Below are 16782 nucleotides of genomic sequence, written 5' to 3'. Positions count from 1 at the left end.
GTTGACGTTTATGTTTAAAAAACCCAATGATTCGAAGAATAGGAGGATGATTTATGAAAGAGAGAGAACAGGTTGCTTCCAACAGCTTAGCGCTTGCACTTTACGTTGTCTGAATTGCAGATGCAGAGATATTTCAGTACTTTCAGTAATGTTTGAGTCATCTGGCACCGATGTGATTGGTATTGGGCACCGTTCGTTGCCCCCAAAACCTTGGTGCCCCGTACGTTGCCTAACTTTGTCCAAATAAACAATGAATATTTTGTTTGGAGTGTTTATGGCAATTTGAGTTTGCGGCGAAGGCCCTGTTGGCCGCGCTTTGGCGACCTTCTCGGAAGCATAATTTCGGTCGACAATGGTCGGGGCGTCGCATTCCTTCCAAAAATTTATCGTTATTGGCGTCATAAATAGGCTTCCAGCGCGCTATAAAAGCCGTTCCAGGAATTCTCCATTTGGCCAAGAATCACACATGCCTCTCCGCGTTAAAATGAATAAAACCAACCCGTGCACATCACACCTCACACCGAGTTTATTCTAAATTCGTTCGATCGGGGAGCATTTAACTGACAGTGTCGGGGCTTATCAATCACTTGTGACCTTCAGTAAAGTTGTAGTGGTCTGGGGACGGCAAATAATTTGAATGTTTCCACATAACCTAAACTAGTGTTGATTTTGTTGTCAAGTCGGCCGGAAAATGCGAACGGAATGGCCTTCCTGACCGAGAAAACCCTCAAGGAGGGCTACATGGTGAAGAGGTCCCAAAACAAGAAGGTCTACACGATGGTCAACTACAAAAGACGGTGGTTCGTCCTCACCAGGAGGTTCCTCATCTACTACGACACGGAAAATGAGTATGTGAGTAGCCATTTCCGGCCAGTTTCGCACCGAGCTGCCCCCTGATCGGCGTCGGGAAGGGCGGCACCGCCTCCGCTCTCTCGGAGGGTGCGCACGACGCAGGGTGGGACAGTCGGCCCTCGAGTCCATTTCTATTTACTGCCGTGTCAAAAATTATACCCTGCCTGCACAAACACAGCCCCAAATCGAGCGCACCCAAAGACGTCGCCCCCTTTTTTCTCGGACGCTGGTATGTAACCGGTAATTGTGTGCGTGCTCGGTCCTCCCTGTTACCCTTATTTTTGCATGAACCTAATTGTCGTCCACTTTCCTTGTAGTTTGATGTGATACAATTTATTCGTCGTCGCAACTGTGTCGCGTCCACGATTTAAAAGCCACGGAATCAATTGTGGGGGCCGGAAGGGCGCTCCGCGATAATCGATGTTCTCGCCTACGCCAGCTCCATTTTGAATTATCACCCCTTTTTTCCTATTTCCAATCAGATAAACAGTCTTTTCTTTCGCTTCCAAATCGCATTATCTAATCAATTCGCCACGCGATAACGACAGAGAAGAAGCCAACCGCGAATTTATGCCACGCAAATGGACCCAACTACTTTGTTAGCACATTACAGTTTGGTACCGTAAGCCGAATTTTGTGGCTCCAGCTCAATTTTAACGTTAAAAAAATTCCCGTTTTTATCAGTCTCTCTTTTGGATGTTGACACAACTAATCTCCATGTTTACATTTGTTTCCCATCTAGATTGTCGTGTTTACATATATATACACGGTGAGGCATTAAAACACTCAGCATGACATGCTTCCCTGCGGTGGAAGAACAGAACGGGATAGCTCACGCCCCTCGTCGGTCGATCGTCATTTTGTCTATTTGAAGCACACTTTCATATCGATTTATATACTGGGTGTTCCAGAAACACACAACAAATCGGTTGTGTTGGATTATTGTTGATGCCTTTTGTCGTTGTTGGGTGGATGTATTTTACCTTGGCGGCTTTTGCAGAAGCGCAAGGAGAAGGGCCGGGTGACCCTGACCTCCGTCCTGTCCATCGAGCCGGCCGTCCTGAGCGCCAGCCCCGAAGAGATCGGCGTCCAGGGCGAGTTCTACCCCTTCCAGGTGGGCTATGTGTCCGACGACCACTACACCCTCTACCTCGTGGCGCTGAAGGATGCCGAACGGAACGACTGGCTTCTAGCGCTGAGAAAAGGTAGACGAATTTCTTCGCCGGCTAAACAGAGCGTCAGATTTGTAACATGCGAACTGGAAAGTAATAGTCGATAGTTTAACGGTGGTGCGGCGCGGTTTTGTTGTTGTCATTCGGTTCGTAATTGTTTTTTGTGTGCAGCGTGTTCGACGAATCTCAACCTGCGCTCCCGCTACCACCCCGGCTACTGGAACGGGAGGAAGTGGTCGTGCTGTCTCAAGAACAAGAGCTACGAGGGGTGCGAATCGTGCTCGAGTTGGGTACAGGACGGCGACCCGAGGAGCTGCGATAAGGAGAACGCGAACAACAGTGAGTTCATCATCGGTTGCGTTTTTGTAAATCGCGTGGTTATTTGGATTCCGTGTTGCTTCCGGCTTGTCGCGATTTTGTCGCTCGGCAATCGGAATTTCCGACGGATTCGATTAATTTCGAGGGGTTTTGTAGGCTCCGGTGCCGCCGCTATGGGATAACAATCGAACCGCAAACACGGTATTTTTTTTTACGCCGACAGAATTTACTTCCAGGGCTGGGAAAGTCGATCGGTTTCTCAACGTTTCGACGTAACTTCCCAAAAAAGATGACAAATGCAGCGGCGCCTTTCCACCGCGGTTTTGTTGATTTCTTGCGACGGTTCTTGCATATAATTAGCCACGGACGGGTACTTTCAGGAATTGCGTTATCGGCTGCTATCGTGGCGCATTAACGAATCGAGTGGTTCCTGATTATTGTTTCATGCTTAATTAAGTCTTTGGTCCATGGTCCGGGACGCTTAATGAAGCCGTTATGATTAAAATTAGAAATTGTGACAACGAACGATCATGCCATAATCACTGTTAATAAATGGAACGCTGTTTTTCATACTTGTCAATTACACTGTTTTCTTCGTTGTTGAGCGTCAGCGAATTGTCAAGCGCAAAAATTAACTTCCATTCAAATAAAATTATCTGACAATGACATTTATCAGAGGTTACGTCGATTACGTTTTGAGTTGTATTTTGACATTCATTCGAATCACGGCCTCCTAGATTCATAAGAGACTCGTCTCATAAAAGACGAGTCTCATGAATCTAGGAGGCCGTGATTCGAATAAAGTCACGTAATACTATGGCGGCCAAAAAATTTTAGCCGTCACTATCTTGACATTCATGTAAAGTGTAAATAAACCTTTAAGAACCGTAACCCCACTTTCGATTCTTGTCATTTTGACATGCATATTGTTATTTTGCCAATCAATTTAAACTTTTTAAAGCTCAGATATTCGAAAAATCCGACATGAATGAATAAAATTAGAGCAGTCGTACTGTCGCGAGCAATAAATTTTGGTCGTCAATGTCATTTCAAAATTTGGTTAGATTGTCACAAATTTAAAAAAAATCCCTGCCTGATTATGCCCACGTCAACAGTGTCAAAAAATTGAGAAAAAAATGACAATTAATGTCATACAACATGATGATAGGTTATGATGTTTACAATGGAGCATTTTCGATTGCGTCAAAGAATGACCTTGACGATCAAAATTTATTGCTCGCGACTGTACATAGATAACCTGAGGTCTGTGTAGTAGAAAATGACAAAATAATTTTGAGTTTTGAAATTTACCACCCAAAAAATGCCACTCGTAATCAAAATGGTAATCATAATGACAATAAAGTATGGCTTAAACATTTTTTTTTTTTGAAGTGACAGAAATTGACGCCTAACATTTTTTGGCCGCCATAGTCCAGTCGCTTCGTGAAGGGACATTACGTGGCGATGTGCAGCAACGCTATTTCGTTCGCCCAGGTCCATCATTAGTAAATTGTCTAGTTAAAGTAAATTTGACATTTGACAGTGACAGTTTGCTTATCAGCTGTATTGAGTAGTATTGTTATTTTGTCGCCTTTGCCCGTGCATTATTATTAGTTGGACCGAGCAAGTTTCCCCCACCAAATGTCTCTTCAGCCGCTAACAGAACTCTACAAATAATTATTTTTTATTTATCAACTAAAAATGAATGTATGGAAGAGATGAACCGAGAATATATCTGTCAAATTTTTTCTTTTTTAAAGTAGATTCAAACAAACCAATTACAGTCACTCGTTAAAAAAATCGATAATCTGAACCTGCATGTAATTTTTGTTTTGTTTTTTGCTAGCTGTCATTTGTTTTGTTTTAAAAAATTTGTAAAACAATTTTTTTTTTCTAAGCTGAATATATATAATTACGTAAGACTTCGAGCGGAAAGATTGGTAGATAGAAGAAAAGTGAGTTTCTAAGATTCAGAGTAGATCACATTCTTGAGCTAATAGCTTAGATCAGGTGTGTTGCGGTTTTTTTCTACGATCCCACGTGATTTTTGTCTCATCCTAAGTAGTAAGATTTTCTTTTGCCACACGTTCTTAAAATAAAAGAAATCCTGGTGTGGTCCAGAACCGCTTACATACAATAGTATACCGTAGTTTCGTGAAGGTCGAGATGATATATTTTTTTTAATCCCTACAACTCTACATAATAAATAAAATTGGTCTCTGTGAACTTTTTTGATGAGTCACGGGATGCAGAAGTTTTTTTGAATTTTTTTCAAACAAAGTTTTTCGAAGGGAATAGTTCTTTATTGTGTTTTGCACTTTGTCATATAATGTCAGAGAGCTACGTAGTTGTGATAAATGTGTGCCAAATATATTGCTTTGTGATGTGTTCGCCTCGCCAAGCTGTCGTATCATCTCACGTCTATTTTTTTTTACGGTTACAAGTTAATTTTTAATTTAATTAATTTATGGTACGATTTCACCGACTTTCTTAATTCTTTATTTATTCCATTTCATAATTTGTCAGGTCAGATTAGTTCTTTTTTTTTAACGGATATAAATCTGCTTCAAGTCTGTACCAAACTTATTTTTCTTTCCCAGTTCGGTACCGGATACGGGATAAGAAAAATAACAAGAAAGAAATAAAACAATCTTAAATTTGAGAATACGTTATCCGTAATACATAGTATATAACGGTATTAGGCCGATATGGGTTATATAACAGACGAGGTTGAGATATTGTAAAATCGAGGCGGAGCCGAGATTTTATAATCAACCGAGTCTGTTATATCCATATCGGCCGTATGTTGTTTTATAGTTTTCTTTATACCAATAATACTTAACATTTAACGATGATTTATTTGTAAGACTGACATTTCTCTTTACTTCAAAAATTAAATTTAGTTGTCATTTGTGCCGTAACCGTAGCAACGGCAGCAAAAATAACGGCCTCGGTCTGATAATTTTGAATAACGGCCTATAATTTTGAATAACGGCCTAGACGGTTATAGGTGTCATATCAATCAAGCATTGAGTACTGATAAATCCTAATAACAGTATGGTATAAAGAAAAAACTTTATTATTTCATTTTAAAAGCACAAGAACAATTTTAGGATCACTCGGTATACCAAACAAGAAAAAAGTTTGTTTTCTAATTGGCGCAGATTCTTTAAACTGATATAGCTTTTTATATCCAAAAGAAACCTGTTGCGTCGCATTATCACGATCTTATCAACCACAGTATTTTTTCTGGACTTGATTAAATTGCGTCCACTTTGCATCGGATTTCGCACTTTCTTCGACCTGTGTTTCTCCTCAAAATATCATTTTGGTGCTTTTCGAAATTTTATTTTTAAAAGACGTTCAAGTACGAATTTCATTTTACGGAACGCTTGTCGAGAGAGGTTTTCTCCCAACAGGTTGTTATCTATAATATAAAAAATATATGTGCTAGCGATGCTGGATAGCATTCTTGCCATGCGCCATAGATAAGTGAACAGAAAAGTCGCCATATTTGGTGAATTTTGTACTGTTGAACAAATCTGTTTGAGGTATAAAAATAAGATAAACTGTATTTATCAACATCCCGGCAGCTTTAGAACCGAATTTATAATTGTTTATCTTTGTTAAACTATGTTGTATGTTGGCAGATAAGAGTAGACTAGAATCATTGACACATATGTACTTCAAAACCAGGGGCTGTTTGGGACTAGATCAAAGATATTGTACAATTCATTGATCCGTCATCGCCATTCCGATAATTTACTACATCAACACAGTGAATCACTGTACCGTGTTGGTAGTTTAGATTAATGTAAAGTAGTCTGTTGATGGCTTGATAGATCCACTTGTGCCACAGATGGGTTAAAATGATAAAATTTGGAATGATGTTCGTGGGGCTGAATGCTCTGCGGTCGTATACCAGATGGTTTCCGAAGATGCGACAGTTCTTCCGTGGCCGAAATTGCGCCGGATCGCATCACCACCTTCGCGTCCTTGACCATGCGGCACTTCTCTCCAACAAAACAATAAAACCGCTTATCTGTAATCGATTTTGGAGTCCGGGTGGGCAGTCGTGGGTCCGCGTCGCGACCGCTGTGATCGCTCCTGCTGCGAAAATGTGCGTCGACCGTGTGTTCCTCACCTTCTTCTTCAGGATCTTCCCGATTCTGCGGTGCCTGCGACGTGCCGGGAGAGACCCCACGGCGGTGCCAGGTGCGTGTGCCGACGTCGTCCCTTCCGCCCACGGTGCCGACCAGATCGCCACACGTAAATCCCACGGATGGTCGCACATGCGCCTCGTCAGAGGCAGCCCCATCGTGCCGGTGATCCGGTCGCGCTCGGCCGCGGCTCCAGTGGCGCGGCCGTCCGTTTTCGGTGGAGACGTTGGTGATGTGGTGCGGGGTTCTTGCGCTTCCCTCGACCGTCCAGTGCTGCGACGATGAACATACTCGGCGGCACCTCTAACGCCATGAGAGTTTTCAGCGGTTGCCGGTGGGGTTTCTGGAATGCGACCGCGCCAGGTTAATGATCCATTTTAATTAGTTTCACGGAGGCTAGCCGATGGGAATCGTATCTAGATGATGTTTTCCGTTGTCGGGTGCCGTGATCTGCATCCCGCCGAAGAGAATTCGTTTCGTCTTACGTAACCGCGTTTTTCGACATTTGCGTGATGTCCGTCCGATCGTGCCGACCTTCGGGCGGTCGGGTTAACTTGAAAGAGTTCGAAGGGTCGACCGGAAACCGCAGCAGCGTTCGCTGTTTCCGTCCGTGGTCAATTTTCATCGCCGATCGTCAGCGACACGTTGTTTTGCGCTAAAACGAAGCTGATGTCATTGTCGGATGAGAGCGGGAAATGTGCCAGCACCGTCGAAACTAGTTTGGGAAAAAATCAAGATCGGTTGGATTTTTTTTATTTATTCGTGTTGATCGAACATAATCGATTTTTTACGCTGGAATATTTGAAGATGTGTTTCTTCTCGTGACGCTACAAGCTCGAATAATTATGCGGAATTACAGGTTTAGCCGAAGAAGTGTAAAAAACAAACGCACATTGTAAAATGGCGTAGTAATGATGTGTTAAATTACGCACAGCTGTCTGGGATTACGTCTAAATGCGGATTATCTAGGTTATTAGATAAAGCATTGATTTGACTCACTGGGGCCAACGTACCTAATGTGACAAATTGATATTTGTCGAAAATAAAATTCATTGTAAATAAAAGAATATACAGATGGAACAGAATTAGTGTGGCTACAAATTGCACATGGTTATTCTAAATGATTGTAGTCGAAGTAGGCCATGCCCATGTTATTACATTTTTGTCGCTTCCATGTGAACTGTCAATTTTGTCGCTGTCACTGTCATTTTTTCGGTGAAAAGTGCAGTGATGAGATTTTTATTTATTTTTATTACATTAACGATTGAATCCAGAAATATAGAGTTGCTTTACAATCAATTTTAAAAATATTGAGTTGTTTTGCACCCAATTTATCTCCCGTGTGTGAACGGCGTGGACTCACTTATTCACATCATTTTGATGTTTTTTTATGTGGAGCGGCAACCATAAATTTTACTTCGACTACAATCATTTAAAATAACCCTGTATTTGTTGTGTGGACGAAAGCAAAAAAATAGTAAATGGATGAATTGTATTTTCAATTGCACGTTTATCTGGAAAAAAAAGTCTAGATGCATTGTTATTAATTCGTTTTTTTTTCGTTTTGCGCAATGATGCATGGCGTTGAAATTAAATTTTAAAGCGATTTGTCATTTGTCGTCAAATTTACAAATTTTTTATGTTGCATCATTGTTATTACTCTTCTAACGACGTAATTAAAAAAAAAAGTGTTGAGTGATTCTCAAACTTTTCTCCTATTTGCTTGTGATTTACAGAAAGTCAAATAATATATTTTTTTAAATTTTTGAACGCGCTTTGAAATATGGAGAAGATAATTAAATAGAAGGAGAATAGATGTAGATATTCCCTTATTATTCTAGAGCGTGTAGATGAATATTTTTTGCATTAAAAAATGTCCAATTTATTTCATGATATTTTAGAATCCAGGGAATCTAGGAGATTACTTCTTGTTGAATTGAATCACAAAATCCTAAAATCAAAAGTAAAGAGGAATTTCATGATATTCTATCGTTCGATAAAAAAAAAATATAATAAGTCGAGTAACCCATGACTATCATCGTATAGTTGGCAGCGCTAGTTTACATGTTACTGTATTTGACAGTCGTCAAGTTTAGAGGTTAGAGAATTTAAATGTTTCTTTAACAACAGCAATATAGCAAACTAGAGCTGCCAATTGAACTGTGATTGTCATGGCTTACACGTTTATTTTTTTTCGGTCGCATTTTTTGTTAAATTGAATTTGAAAATTCATGAAAATGTAGGAAATAAAAAATATCTGAAGATCATGAAAAATCGCAAATTTGAAGCCACATTGGCCACACAAAATTTTGTTAAGGAAAATAAATATACAGGGTGTGTCAAAATTCGCGAATTCCAAATTCAGAACGTTGTAGGGGATCACTTCAGTAGTCCAAATATGGAAATTAAAAAAAAATCGGGACTCCTTCCACAAAGATACATTGGTCTGAAGGTGCACTCTTTGAAGTGCGTTTTCTTCAAATACAGGCTGAAAAGTTCAGTGTTTATTATTATTTATGGTGTAGATGATTGTGGAAAACAATAACGTAAAACAATTTTTTGAAAAATAGCTTTACTTTGGAGTAAAAAAATCTTAAATTTTTGAAATTTTTCTTAAAAATGGAACGGCACCGTAGCTATTTACTGTGGTTATGAAGGCTGCTATGTATTGAACAAAATTCTTCTTCAGGAAGAGCGTATTTTTCGAGCTCCACGCTCTGAATTCGGAATTCGCTAATTTTGAGACACCCTGTAGAAGGTTCAATTTTTGAAAGATAAATGTGAAACCAGTCAACAACTTTTTTTACGTTGCATCATTTTTATCCGCTAATGAGGTACTTAATTAAAAATATCGAGTGATTCTCAAACCGTTGTCACTTTTTAATTTGTTGTAATAAGTACAGTCAAGTCTTGTAAGAAAATTCTACTTCCTTTCAACGTAAAGTATTTGTATCCAACATCACGGGTCCTTATTTAACATGTGTATCAGATAACTCGCCAGGAAACTAGGTAGGTATTTTTTAACTGTTTAAGATCTCGAGTCTAGATGATTATTTTTGTTAAACTGAATCATAGAAATCTAAAAATCAAATGAGATTATTAGTTATGGTTTGACATTCTAGAATCTCGAGTCTAGATTTTTATTAAACTGAACCATTAAAATTCAAAAATTGAAAGAAAAGTACATGGTATTTTTTTATATTTCAGAATCTAGATGATTATTTTTTGTTCAAACTGAAAGACACAAAATCTATAAGTACAGAGTTTCCGTCATTTCGTTGCAATTTCGGCTAAATCAAAATGAAAAATAACTCGAATTCGAGGCCACCATAACCACACAAAAGTTTTTGTTATGAAAAATCTAAGAATAAGAAGTGTTTTAATTTAGTCACTGGGTGTAGCAAAAGAGTTAAAAACATTCCATGTTTGTTCACGGAACGGTTTGTTATAACATGTGTTCAATTGAAAAGTTCATCAAGTTGGCTTTGATCTTTATCGCTATCTTTGTCTAACCAACTTAATTTACGATGTTGTTGTCTTTTAAAAAATAAAGTCAAAGCCAACTTGATGAACATTTCAATTGAACACTTGTTATAAATTTTGGAAAGAATACGAAACTAGGATCAGTGTTTTAAATGGAAATTATCTACATAATGTGTAAACAGAATTGTGATGATGTCGGTTTGTTATATAAAAATTAGCATTTTAATTTGTCCTCCACTTTTTATTCAAGTATTTAAGGAAAACAACTGGAATGGACCATATTCTCGATTAAAATCACAGCTCTCGAGATCCGCTTGTTGTCTGTTTGAACGGCCTTTTGAGTGGTAAAATGAAGATTTGTTGTTAATTTCGGATTTTAATTATTCAGATAAATAAATCAGTAAGCGTATTGGAAACTGCTCAACCCATAAATTCGTGATCTAATCTCGAGATTCACGTTTAGACAAACTCCCATCCGTCTTTCCGAGAAGCTAATTAAGAAGACGGCCTTGTAAAAAATGCATATTTCCATGTACTTTTACAAAAATTATTGACACAGAATGCTAATTACAATGTACTGTGCGGGCCCGGATGTGGCCATCAACTTCGCATTTTCACCCAGACTCGACATCCTGTCCGCGTCTTTCGTCACCCCCCCAGCGCAGCGCCGCCGGAAAAATCTCTTCGACCCGGTCGTCCTCGTCCGGCGCCAACCAAAACCGGCGCTCTCGATCGAAATTTACGACCCTCGAACGGTGCACCGGGTGACATAATTACCGTCCATCGCCATATTTCTCCGACTTGCTAACAAACTTTCATTTTGTCGGTGGCGAAGCTGTCCGTTCATCGGATGCTGACGCCGCGTCTTGCGGCCCGCCCGCCGCGGCGCCGTCCCTCGATGAGAGCCTCGGTGCGAGGGGCGGATTCAGGGGCGTCGCGTGCGTCCCCCGAGGCGACGTCGCGCCGAGAATCGACGGCCTCGGGAGCCTCCGGGGGCCCTCAATGCCACATCCGATGAACGGCTGCGAGAAACCTGCCTCGCGATCTAACGGTGAGGCAAGTCGCGGAGTTACCTTGGCACAAAGCAGTCTTCTTTCAGCTCCGCCATGTTTATTTGACGAGACCGTCGTCGAGCGTTCGTGCAGTGTGTGCGCTCCCCTCGCGAAGATGCAGTTCGACATGTTGGTGAACGTGTTCAGGAGCGCCACTGGTAGGTCGTTTCGGGCGATTCTTCCCGGGGGTTTGTTTGATTTTCGAAAATATGGAAAGTGAAGGTCCGCGCAAAAAACTGGTGTTTATCCTTGCCATTTGCATGTCTGGCGGTGCATCCTAGACGGATCGGGGTCACGATTTTGACTTTTCGGACGTTCCAGGTGCACAGTCGAGCCCCATCATGCCCGGCGGTGCCACTCCAGGCACCCCCTCCGCCAAGCAGAAGGAGAAGATTAGGGCCAAAGTCGTGGTCGCGCTCTACAATTATAAGGCCATAGAAAGCGGGGATCTCTCTCTGGAGAAGAACCAAGAGTACGAAGTCATCGACGACTCTCAGGAGCACTGGTGGAAAGTGAAGGACTCTAAGGGGTAAGTCCGGTTCAGTCTGTCTGTCTAGACTGCGAAAATTTTACGTTTGGATTTTTAGAAATGTCGGATTTATTCCCAGTAATTACGTCAAAGAAAAAGAACTGCTGGGATTGCAACAATATGAGTAAGTCGGGTCGGGGCTGTTTGTATTATTTTTTTGACTTTTTTCGTCGCAAGGTGGTATGTAAATGACATGTCGAGGCAAAGATCCGAATCCCTCTTGAAACAGGAAGACAAGGAAGGATGCTTCGTGGTGAGAAATTCGTCGACTAGGGGGCTCTATACGTTGTCATTGTACACAAAAATGTAAGTATTAATAACATGGATGAGCGAGCGGAAGTGGGAGACCATCATCCACTGCTATCTGATCTTGAAATAGTTTCAAGGTCTATGCGTTTCAACGAAGAAAATATGTTAGTACTGTTTTCACTATAAAAATAGATTGTTCGTTTATTTGTTTTGGTTTACAAAATTTCTCGACACAAATTTAGAGTAAAGTATATTTTAACGAGTCCTCACGTCTGGACTTTTTTTTTCGATACAAATACGTCGCTTAATACGATTTGCCAGAGTCAAATAAATCGACTATAAGAAAGAAACATTTATGCGGACTTTTTTGTCAGTTAGAAAAATTAAATATATAGAGGTAAAACAATTTGAGGAAGCAACTGCAAAATATGGAAAAAAAATAAAAATTGCATTGCATACAGCAAAACTTTGAAGGGGTATTCTAGTCTAGAATATAACGGGCGTTTTCTTTAAATTTAGAGTCGAAGTTGGCGTTGAAGAATCGGTTGTGAACGCACCACCGGATTACAGCTGTTTAAATCTAACCTCACTTTTTGTGTTGTTTGTGTTTTTAATCTGTAATTTGAAAAATTATTGTTTTTAAGACCAGTGGTTCATTCACAATCGACTCTTCAAGCCAGCTTCGACGCCAAATAAAAAAAAAACACCTTTACATATTTTATTCTTTTTGGGGATTTTTTTTTTAAATCTAGAAAACAGTTCATTGTCTGTCGTTTTCGTTTGTGTACGATTTTATTAACGTTTTGGCATTATATACAAATTTTTTTCAAGCAAATAAAATTATAATTAAGGTTATAAGCGATTATGTACATCCGCAAAAAAAGTTCTCAAATGGTTGTTAAGATTTCAATACCTCGTTCTGCTCATCTCAACAAAAAAGAAACGAATAAATTTCGTAATCAGTGTAAGTGTGCCTATGTATAGCAGGCACAAAAAAAAAACACCATTATATTAAAAATGAATTAATCAAGGGCATTTTGAAAAACAATTATTGATATCTTTTTGTAATTTTTGCGGACCAAAAAATTAGAAAAAAAAAGACGTAATTCTGGTACCGGCGACAACGACGTAAATTTTAATTAAAAAGAAATACAACATACATAATTTGAATAAATAGCTATTGCTATTGCAAAATAAGCGTCTTTTTTGCACTAGACATGACAATTCAACATGTCGTGTGCAAAAAAATAGCCATGCTACGAGTTTCATACAAGGTTTTTTCTAATTTAGTTACGAAAAGCACACATCCTTATTAAAATCCTGTTTAAATCTGCTATTTAAATAATTTTCTTGGATAATGCTACTAATATCACTAATGTCACTTTTTAACACTAGTGATAATGTCACTTTTTTTCACTAGATAGTTATTAAATGAAGCACATTTGACAACTAAAATGACATATCACAATCGTTGCTTTTCGTAACTGAATTAGAAAAAAAAACGTTTTAACTTTTTTCGTATTCCAAGTTCTCGACATTTTCAAACCTGTTATTGTAAGAAAAAGCTACTAGATTTTTTTTCTTCACATTTCTAGACTAGATACCCTCTTAAGTAGAATCTTTATTGAATCCTTTTGGGACGGGGATATAAAATGAAAAAACCTTGAAAGGGAAAAGTTTTATTGAATAACAAAACGTTGCGCCAGCCTGCGGCGGCTACATTTCATTTTTCGTGTAATTCCCAGACCTCACCCCCACGTCAAACACTACCACATCAAGCAGAACGCCCGAGGGGAGTTCTACTTGTCCGAAAAACACTGTTGCAACTCCATCCCCGATTTGATCAACTACCACAAGCACAACAGCGGAGGCCTGGCCTCCCGTCTCAAAACTAGTCCCTGCGATCGACCTGCCCCTGCGACTGCGGGCCTAAGTCACGGTCAGTTCTTTCCTCGCCAGTACGTTCCAGAATTTAACAAAACTCTTTCAGACAAATGGGAAATCGACCACACCGAGCTGATGCTGCTGGAAGAGCTGGGCAGCGGCCAGTTTGGGGTTGTCAGAAGGGGTAAGTGGAGGGGTTCGATCGACGTCGCTGTGAAAATGATGAAAGAGGGGACGATGTCCGAAGACGACTTCATCGAAGAAGCAAAAGTCATGACGTAAATTATGTTAGAGTTGGCGAGTTGACGATGCGTTAACGGTGGCGGTATTGTAGGAAACTGCAACACACCAATCTGGTCCAGCTGTACGGAGTCTGCAGTAAGAATCGACCTATCTTCATCGTGACCGAGTACATGAGATACGGCTCGCTGTTGAACCACTTGAGACGGCACGAACAATCGCTATCGAACAATCAAGGATTACTTCTAGACATGTGCATTCAAGTAAGTGGGTTTGGAGTGGCGGGAGCGTCTCTGGAGTTGTGGTTTTGCAGATATGCAAAGGAATGGCGTACTTGGAGCGACACAATTACATACATCGAGATCTGGCGGCCAGAAATTGTCTGGTGGGGACCGAAAATGTGGTCAAAGTGGCCGATTTCGGCCTAGCTAGGTACGTACTCGACGACCAGTACACGTCCTCGGGGGGCTCGAAATTCCCCATAAAGTGGGCCCCTCCCGAAGTACTCAACTACACCAGGTTCTCGTCGAAGTCGGACGTGTGGGCCTACGGTAATTTCAAACCACTTAGACCAAACAGATTTCTCTGAAGTTATTTTAGGTGTTTTGATGTGGGAAGTGTTCACTTGTGGCAAAATGCCGTACGGCAGGTTAAAAAACACCGAAGTGGTGGAGCGGGTGCAGAAGGGGATGATCCTGGAGAAGCCCAAAGCCTGCGACAAGGAAGTCTACGATGTAAGTACACTGGACCTGCTTATGATGGATTAAAAATTGTGATTTTGGTCCATTATAAGCGAAGATGTTCGGTACATCCCCTAAATTCGTGTGTTGTGTGCGATGTAATAATTCTAAGTAAAAAACATGCGTTTATAGTACACGAACAATTTACGATAAGAAGAGAAATGAAAATGACGAAGTTATTTGGAAAAAATGTTGTCAATATTTTTTGTTTCACGTATTTAAGAAAAATGTATCTAATACATAATATATTTTTGGATAAAATCAATTCATTTCTATGATGTTTGCATGTACATATTTATTTTGTTAATGAATGTATTTTTAATTCAAATTGTCGTAAGAGGGAGACTGGGTGATAATGGGCAAATTTTCTTGGTCCTTCAAAGTCCGTCATTAGCTGTTTTTGTATGTCCAGAATTCCGTTGGGTGGTCACACTATTTAATTTTCAGATAATGAGAAAATGCTGGAGCCACTTACCGGAGAATCGGCCTTCTTTTCGCGTTTTAAAGGAACAATTGATCAGCGTGGCTCAGCGTCTTCTGGTCGATTGACTGGCCCAATTGGTCTGTGAGTCAGTATCAAAAAGCTCATCAAGTTCGACGTCTACATGTGATCTATGTTGTAACTATGAACGGACTTGGATCGGAATATGCGAAACTCTCAAACGGGAGACTCGCAAAGCCAAACAATAAAGACTCTGGCACCAGACGAACGAATCGACTGGTTCGCATCTATTAGCTTTTTTATATCGTGTGGTATTAGTTATGGACAAAATTCGAAAAAAAAAGCGAAGACGAGCCGCGTATTATTTATTCGAGTACATATTTAAATATGACACTTCTTTTATCGTGCTTTAAGGAATCCATGCTAAGAGAGTCGGCGGGAAAGCATCTAAAACTTAGGTTTTGTGATATTTGTTTTAGTTAGTGAAGATAGAGCATATATAACCTTGATAAGCCAGTCGTTTGTGATCAAGTAGGAATACCAACTTTATGTATTTAATCTAAGATATTGTTGCATTTATTATAAGACTTTATTGTGTAAAAATCGGGCTCCGCACGCTCGGCCTGACTTCGCTCCTGCGAAAGTGAAGTTAGATCGGCGCCGAGTTCACTAATTGGCATTTATAGACGCGGAATTGCTTTATTTTTGACTGTTAATTACTTAAAAATTTATGGTAATTGTGATAGATTGGGTTAGATAATCATAAAAAAACAAGATTTCTTTCCATTTTCAAGCAACTTATATTCCAAAACGTCACGCCTATTCGACCTAGGATTTGTATACCAATTTTTTTAATCTTTTATACAATTTTTTTACCTATACTACCGACTATATCCATGATATAACTGTGTTCAGTTTGTAACGCTGTGTATTTTAGTAAATAAATTGTATTGATTTAAAAGATTCGCGTCTCCAGTCCTGTCACGTCCGGCGGGTGGTTCACTTCTCCCACTATTTCGATCCTGTTGACGCGCAGCATCGTCTGCGGTATCCTATAAAAATTGATCCTCATGTACTGCTTCCTTCTTTTCTTGCGGAAATGCGTTTTTGTGTGTGACAAAGTCTTTTCAATGACTGTCGCTTCAACTCGCACCAGCCCCTTCTGAACCAGCGGCCGACCAATTAACGTAAAATCGTTGGCTCCCACCAGCAGCACCTTGTCCAGACTGATTCGGTCGCCGGCGTCTGGGGGCCAGTAACCCTCTATAACAAACACATCTCCCTCTGTGATTTTGAACTGTTTGCCTGCCACATGGACAACCGCGAATATCCGACCCTGCTTTCCCTCGCTGACTTGTCGGTTAACATTGTCGATTGTCCCTGGAAAACGTGTTGATAAAAAGAAAAAGATACGTGCGGTTCCGGTTTTTACCTTGGTAGGTTTTGCGGTCTTCCTGCGCGTCGACGATTTCGTACGGAGTTGGCACGTTCGAATAGAATTTTGTCGCTAGACTCGGCAGAACGGCCAAAATCGGTGACTTTACCTGATTGCACGAAGACAATCGCGTGAAATTTGTTAAAACTCGCCGAACTACGCTCGCCATATTTCGAGGTTATGTGATTGACAGTTGTCTAAAATTGACAGATGACAGCGTAAATAC

At 40.3% G+C, this 16782-nt stretch overlaps 2 protein-coding genes across 6 annotated transcripts; one reads left to right on the top strand and one right to left on the bottom strand.

Moving 5' to 3' along the window:
• Positions 1-309: 309 nt before the first annotated feature.
• Positions 310-16082, top strand: Btk (tyrosine-protein kinase Btk29A). Of its 5 annotated transcripts, none has more exons than XM_069052387.1 (12): positions 310-852; positions 1853-2057; positions 2196-2363; positions 11359-11566; positions 11625-11690; positions 11744-11872; positions 13561-13754; positions 13806-13977; positions 14034-14202; positions 14253-14490; positions 14540-14673; positions 15127-16082. In XM_069052387.1, exons 1-12 carry the CDS (start codon positions 703-705, stop codon positions 15226-15228), a joined length of 1935 nt encoding a protein of 644 aa, XP_068908488.1. In that variant the 5' UTR covers positions 310-702; the 3' UTR covers positions 15229-16082. The 5 variants fall into 5 exon arrangements, with proteins under 5 accessions (XP_068908488.1, XP_068908489.1, XP_068908493.1 ...); XM_069052392.1 differs by lacking the exon at positions 310-852 and adding an exon at positions 937-1081; XM_069052388.1 differs by lacking the exon at positions 2196-2363 and having other exon boundaries at positions 311-852.
• mRpL21 (mitochondrial ribosomal protein L21) lies at positions 15898-16725 on the bottom strand. The gene is made up of 2 exons (XM_069052426.1): positions 16554-16725; positions 15898-16501 (listed from the first exon to the last, which is right to left on the bottom strand). The coding sequence occupies exons 1-2, from the start codon at positions 16723-16725 to the stop codon at positions 16077-16079; spliced, it is 597 nt and encodes a 198-aa protein (XP_068908527.1). The 3' UTR covers positions 15898-16076.
• Between the last annotated feature and the right edge of the window lie 57 nt (positions 16726-16782).

This window comes from Tenebrio molitor, chromosome 6, assembly GCF_963966145.1.
Source record: "Tenebrio molitor chromosome 6, icTenMoli1.1, whole genome shotgun sequence".
Taxonomy (NCBI): Eukaryota; Metazoa; Arthropoda; class Insecta; order Coleoptera; family Tenebrionidae; genus Tenebrio; species Tenebrio molitor.
Note: the sequence above shows the minus strand (reverse complement) of the source record. Positions and strands in the feature narration are given on the sequence as shown.

Coding starts and splice junctions, on each gene's coding strand:
- Btk (XM_069052387.1), top strand. CDS start 703: ATGGCCTTCCTGACCGAGAAAACCCTCAAGGAGGGCTACATGGTGAAG. Junction 853..1,852: donor ACGACACGGAAAATGAGTAT/GTGAGTAGCCAT, acceptor CGGCTTTTGCAG/AAGCGCAAGGAGAAGGGCCG. Junction 2,364..11,358: donor TAAGGAGAACGCGAACAACA/GTGAGTTCATCA, acceptor CGGACGTTCCAG/GTGCACAGTCGAGCCCCATC.
- mRpL21 (XM_069052426.1), bottom strand. CDS start 16,725: ATGGCGAGCGTAGTTCGGCGAGTTTTAACAAATTTCACGCGATTGTCT. Junction 16,502..16,553: donor AGACCGCAAAACCTACCAAG/GTAAAAACCGGA, acceptor CACGTTTTCCAG/GGACAATCGACAATGTTAAC.